Source organism: Rutidosis leptorrhynchoides, chromosome 1 (genome assembly GCF_046630445.1).
Source record: "Rutidosis leptorrhynchoides isolate AG116_Rl617_1_P2 chromosome 1, CSIRO_AGI_Rlap_v1, whole genome shotgun sequence".
NCBI classification, from domain to species: Eukaryota; Viridiplantae; Streptophyta; class Magnoliopsida; order Asterales; family Asteraceae; genus Rutidosis; species Rutidosis leptorrhynchoides.
The window spans coordinates 36,375,701-36,382,466 of NC_092333.1; the positions used below are offsets into that span (position 1 = coordinate 36,375,701).

General features: G+C 30.7%; 1 protein-coding gene across 1 annotated transcript; it reads right to left on the reverse strand.

Annotated features, from left to right (window-relative positions):
* Window positions 1-507: 507 nt before the first annotated feature.
* Window positions 508-3,326, reverse strand: LOC139858974 (uncharacterized). The gene is made up of 5 exons (XM_071847802.1): window positions 3,199-3,326; window positions 2,106-2,202; window positions 1,674-1,770; window positions 1,462-1,548; window positions 508-802 (listed from the first exon to the last, which is right to left on the reverse strand). Exons 1-5 carry the CDS (start codon window positions 3,251-3,253, stop codon window positions 665-667), a joined length of 474 nt encoding a protein of 157 aa, XP_071703903.1. The 5' UTR covers window positions 3,254-3,326; the 3' UTR covers window positions 508-664.
* Between the last annotated feature and the right edge of the window lie 3,440 nt (window positions 3,327-6,766).

Sequence of the window (6,766 nt, forward strand, 5' to 3'; positions counted from 1 at the left end):
ATTCTAGAAAGAACACTTGACGAATTGGCAAAAGTTGGAAACCATGCTTAATTCGGTTCCTAAATTGTCAACATCATCTGATGGTTGGAAGTGGCTCCTAAGTTCGAATGGCAAATTTTCTGTTAAATGTTTGTTATATCTAATTGATAATGCAATGATCAGATCAAGTCCTTGCACAAATAACTAGCGTATGTCTTTCTTGTTTACCGAACAAAGCGAACGTGTTCATTTGGAGGTTGTGTCAAAACAAGGTTCCCACAGGCCACAAGATCAAATCTTGCAAGTCGTGGAGTTAACTTGGCCTCTACCAACTGCGCTTTCTGTAAAGTATGTCCAACAACGGTTGATCACCTTTTTATATCTCATTATTATGGCGTAATTTTATCAATTGGCCGAATATTATTGATCCGTTCCCTTCAGAAGTGAATGAACTGGTCAAACCTGACTTGTTTTGCACCTGTTCTAAGGAGATCATGGTAATTAATTCGACGACTAGGTATGTGTTGCTTCGGTTAAACTTAAAGTTGTAACATTCAAAAGTATCAACGTAACAAAAATAGACAGAACGTGTACTAAGAACATCCAACGTCATAAAGTCAAACTTTATATTGAAACGTCCATTGATAACAAAGATAGACCATGAGAGAACATGAGTCTAACATCCTTAGGCAAGAGCTTCAGTTTCATCGGGAACAACGCCATTAACAACGGGCTCATCATCATCTGATTTCAATTGAGATGATACATCATCTATTGCAGAATTCAGCTCTGCTATTTTCTGTGCTAACTTTTGACGCGTTTTCTGCAAATAAGTACAGGCATATCAGTATTTGACAGTGGCAATTTTAACCCGTTTACTTATGAACGGGTCAGGTAAGGTTTGTATCTCTAACGGCTAAAAAGAATTTAGCTAAAATGATAATGGGTCAAAACTCAAAAGTCCCTGAGAGTATTACTATGTACAAATCCACCAAATCATTTACAAAGGAAAACTTAAATAATACTATACAGTTGGTGATCATTATTTATCGGAAAAAGTGTTTTGGGTCAGCCCAGCCCGTTATACCTCCTTCACTACATACGAAACAGGTACAAGTATTGATGAAATAGGGAAAATGTTGATATATGCATCATTCCCAAATCTTAAACTCAAGTTAAAACTTGGCTTCAATAGAATAGTATCATGTGAAAGTAAATCGAAGTATCGAACTATAAAGTGACACAAAATTACAAAATCTATATCTAATTTGACGCAAAAATATATATATATATATATATATATATATATATATATATATATATATATATATATATATATATATATATATATATATTTGATGTCAGTATTAATGAGCAAGATAATTTATCACTCTATTGATGATTTTATCAATTCGGCATAAGTAATCCACGTTAAAATCACTTTCGACCAAAACGACAAAGCATGATAGTAGATATATGTACCTCCAAAGCTTTTTCTTCATCATAAATGAAATTGGGCAGCTTCTTCAACAACTCCTTTTTATCAGTTCCAGCTAGCGCTTTGCTTATCTGTTAAAAATTAAACTCGTGTAAACATTATAATAATAATGCTGCAGAAAGAATGATTTTGTACATATGAAAGAAAAATACGATTAAGCATCATTATGCATGCCAGATAAACCGACCAATCAGACCTGAGGGGCATAAATGCAGCCAAGTGTGCCCACAAACAAACCTCCTAAAACAAACCCACCAATGAACGCATTCACATCGCTTGATCTTTCATCATTACTGGATACAAATAAGATTAATGGTTAACAAATCAGTACCGATAGTTTTGGAATAAATCACATTGACCCGAAACATTTTCTGTCCAAACTTATCTATGATTTAGTGTGTCATAAAAATTATACGAATCATTGAATAAGATTATTGAGAAGACTTTACGCATTAGACACCTTCTGTAACTTTTTACCCCATTAAATGATTTTATTCATATCCTTCTTTATAGCATAAATCGGATCAACTGATTCATAATATATATGTTTCTAATAAAACTAATAATCATGAAATCAGTAGGAACTTTCACGTAACACGCAATCATGACCAGGGCAGACGATAATTACCTGTATCGTGCAACGATAGACGATGTCCTCTTGGATATGCAGCTTTGCCCAAACGATAATTTGGCGACACCCAGATAATGTTTATTTGAAGAGAATCCTGCCACGAATTCATCGCCATATTTTAATCCCATACAAACAAATTCATAAATACATAGAGCCTGAATGGATATCATCAGATACTACAAGCATTTCTGTTGGTGCTTTTCAAAATTCAACCACCAGCTCAGAATTTAAGATAAATTTGGTTGTACTTTTTGTAACTAACTGAGTAAACTAAAACTAATACACTGCATTCATACTAAACCAATTATACAAAAACGTAACTTTCTTTGAGGTAATGGACTTGTTCCGCAATAAGAGATAAGAGATGTATATAAAAAAGAGACCCGACTCATAAGCATACTCTCACATGTTGCAAAACGTTAGCAACCGGCCATGTTTATTCATTACTCATTCAATATAAAAACTTATTTAATTTGTTTATATAACATCAACGTATGGATATTTAGGAGCAAGCACCCCATGTCATTAAAATCTAGAGAGTAAATATGTATGCTTTTCATCATATTACATAGCAAATGAATGTACTCATTATTCCATTTCAACACTAACAACATTCTTGCATATATTACAGAGACAAACCAAAACGAAAAACAAGTTCGCATTCTTTCTACACAACTAACATACTTTCGATTATATGTCAAAAACAATTTCAATAATCTAATACCCATTTCTTATCCATCTATTCTCAAAAAGAGTGCCCTATCTCCATTTTCAAAGTGAGTATAATCCTTACCTAGAACTCATAAAAATACAAAGTCTAAATCATAATAATTAGTTTCCAGCACACCCAAATTCTTATCTCTAGTAAACCCTTACATAGAAACTAATCATCAATACAAACATAATGCACCTATTAGGTTTATAAAATTCATCACTGCACATAAGTAACACATACAGAAAAAAGAACAAGAAAAATGAATCCAATAACTCATAAGTTACTTCAAAATAGTATTTTTAACATAGTTGAAGTATAATACTAACTGATAAAGTGAATTCAAACAAGCAATATATAAAGATTCGAGAAAAATACCAGATGATAAATGCTTATTGGGCAAAAGCAACGATGAATTTGATAGCGTAGACATGGATTTAGTATAGCAACAGATATGGAAAGTTATGTGTTCTTTGAGTCTTTTAATTGTGAGTATATGTTGACGGAGAAATTGGGGGAAAAATTTTGATGAGTAAATTGCATTCCGGCTCCTATGATTATCTTTAAGTTACAGTTCTAGCCCTCGAGTCGGTTTGTGCCCGTACAGTCTTCTAAAATCGGATTAACTCGTGGATGGGAATGACAATGGATTTTTACACTACCAGTCCCTTTGAAAACGCGTAGATTAGTAAATCGAATTCATCTGGCTAGAAATGTCAATGGATCGAATATGAATTGAATTTTATTTTTCTTTTTGTTCAGCGAAAAAACGTTAAACTTATATAATAAATAAAAGAATTATCAAGTTAATTAGACTCCTAAAAATTATAGATACATACAATTAAAACTAACGAGCTAAACAGATTATATAAGCAATGAGGGCTCACGAAAACAACCGATACAATGAGCAAGACCAATTAAAAAATATAAGGAAAAAATATAGGGCAACTAATCTAGAACAACAACATGAAGAATATGGATTGGATGATGTCATATTCATATCCACATTTATATCTATTAAAAAAAATTATTCATATTTATATACCCATTCAATTTTAATTCATCTATCCATATTTATATTCATATCTGTTGAATTAAACGGATTAATGAATTTCCATGTGCATATCAAGTTATTCTATATGTATGGTAAAAAATTGTGTTCTATTTATACGATCAAAAATAATAGTTCTTAATATTCTATACAATTGAAAGTCACATCACTTACTCATTTGTGCAATCAAAAGACAATAGATAGCTAATATGTTTTCATAAGCATCGATCGCATGCCCTTGCTCACTTCATTGGAGGAACATTTAAATCTAAAAAATTGCAAGTCATACACACAAACTTGAAAATAAGGATAGGTCTTCTTCCAACGTTGAAATCTTATTCGAGTGATTCTCTTTCTCCTTAGCTTCGGTTCGAGAAAGAAAAGATTTCTCGGAGCAACCCTTTGGTTCACGACCAATAGGATAATTTATTCTCGATTATAATTATATGACATCGTAAAACACTTTTAATAACATTCTCATTGTTTTTCATAAAGAAAATATATTTTAACATGAACATTCAATCGCTTAACATTAACTTTAGTAACATCAACTCTAATGAAATCTCTAATAAAATGAACTAGAAAATTATAAATATATATATATATATATATATATATATATATATATATATATATATATATATATATATATATATATATATATATATATATATTGTAGTGACCCGAACTTTTCCATGTTTATATATATTAATTGAGATTGATATTTACATGATTAAATGTTTCCAACATGTTAAGCAATCAAACTTGTTAAGACTTGATTAATTGAAATATGTTTCATATAGACAATTGACCACCCAAGTTGACCGGTGATTCACGAACGTTAAAACTTGTAAAAACTATATGATGACATATATATGGATATATATATAGTTAACATGATACTATGATAAGTAAACATATCATTAAGTATATTAACAATGAACTACATATGTAAAAACAAGACTACTAACTTAATGATTTTTAAACGAGACATATATGTAACGATTATCGTTGTAAAGACATTTAATGTATATATATCATATTAAGAGATATTCAAACATGATAATATCATGATAATATAATAATTTAAAATCTCATTTGATATTATAAACATTGGGTTAACAGCATTTAACAAGATCGTTAACCTAAAGGTTTCAAAACAACACTTACATGTAACGACTAACGATGACTTAACGACTCAGTTAAAATGTATATACATGTAGTGTTTTAATATGTATTTATACACTTTTGAAAGACTTCAATACACTTATCAAAATACTTCTAATTAACAAAAATGCTTACAATTACATCCTCGTTCAGTTTCATCAACAATTCTACTCGTATGCACTCGTATTCGTACTCGTACAATACACAGCTTTTAGATGTATGTACTATTGGTATATACACTCCGATGATCAGCTCTTAGTAGCCCATGTGAGTCACCTAACACATGTGGGAACCATCATTTGGCAACTAGCATGAAATATCTCATAAAATTACAAAAATATGAGTAATCATTCATGACTTATTTACATGAAAACAAAATTACATATCCTTTATATCTAATCCATACACCAACGACCAAAAACACCTACAAACACTTTCATTCTTCAATTTTCTTCATCTAATTGATCTCTCTCAAGTTCTATCTTCAAGTTCTAAGTGTTCTTCATATATTCTACAAGTTCTAGTTACATAAAATCAAGAATACTTTCAAGTTTGCTAGCTCACTTCCAATCTTGTAAGGTGATCATCCAACCTCAAGAAATCTTTGTTTCTTACAGTACGTTATCATTCTAATACAAGGTAATAATCATATTCAAACTTTGGTTCAATTTCTATAACTATAACAATCTTATTTCAAGTGATGATCTTACTTGAACTTATTTTCGTGTCATGATTCTGCTTCAAGAACTTCGAGCCATCCAAGGATCCGTTGAAGCTAGATCCATTTTTCTCTTTTCCAATAGGTTTATCCAAGGAACTTAAGGTAGTAATGATGTTCATAACATCATTCGATTCATACATATAAAGCTATCTTATTCGAAGGTTTAAACTTGTAATCACTAGAACAAAGTTTGGTTAATTCTAAACTTGTTCGCAAACAAAAGTTAATCCTTCTAACTTGACTTTTAAAATCAAATAAACACATGTTCTATATCTATATGATATGCTAACTTAATGATTTAAAACCTGGAAACACGAAAAACACCGTAAAACCGGATTTACGCCGTCGTAGTAACACCGCGGGCTGTTTTGGGTTAGTTAATTAAAAACTTTGATAAAGTTTGATTTAAAAGTTGTTATTCTGAGAAAATGATTTTTATTATGAACATGAAACTATATCCAAAAATTATGGTTAAACTCAAAGTGGAAGTATGTTTTCTAAAATGGTCATCTAGACGTCGTTCTTTCGACTGAAATGACTACCTTTACAAAAATGACTTGTAACTTATTTTCCCGACTATAAACCTATACTTTTTCTGTTTAGATTCATAAAATAGAGTTCAATATGAAACCATAGCAATTTGATTCACTCAAAACGGATTTAAAATGAAGAAGTTATGGGTAAAACAAGATTGGATAATTTTTCTTATTTTAGCTACGTGAAAATTGGTAACAAATCTATTCCAACCATAACTTAATCAACTTGTATTGTATATTATGTAATCTTGAGATACCATAGACATGTATACAATGTTTCGACCTATCATGTCGACACATCTATATATATTTCGGAACAACCATAGACACTCTATATGTGAATGTTGGAGTTAGCTATACAGGGTTGAGGTTGATTCCAAAATATATATAGTTTGAGTTGTGATCAATACTGAGATACGTATACACTGGGTCTTGGATTGATTCAAGATAATATTTATCGATTTATTTCTG

Excerpts from the sequence above, each read along its gene's own strand:
- LOC139858974 (XM_071847802.1), bottom strand. The coding sequence starts at position 3,253 with ATGTCTACGCTATCAAATTCATCGTTGCTTTTGCCCAATAAGCATTTA. Across the intron at positions 2,203-3,198 it reads CAATAAGCATTTATCATCTG|GATTCTCTTCAAATAAACAT; the intron begins GTATTTTTCTCG and ends AATTCGTGGCAG. Across the intron at positions 803-1,461 it reads ATGAAGAAAAAGCTTTGGAG|AAAACGCGTCAAAAGTTAGC; the intron begins GTACATATATCT and ends ACTTATTTGCAG.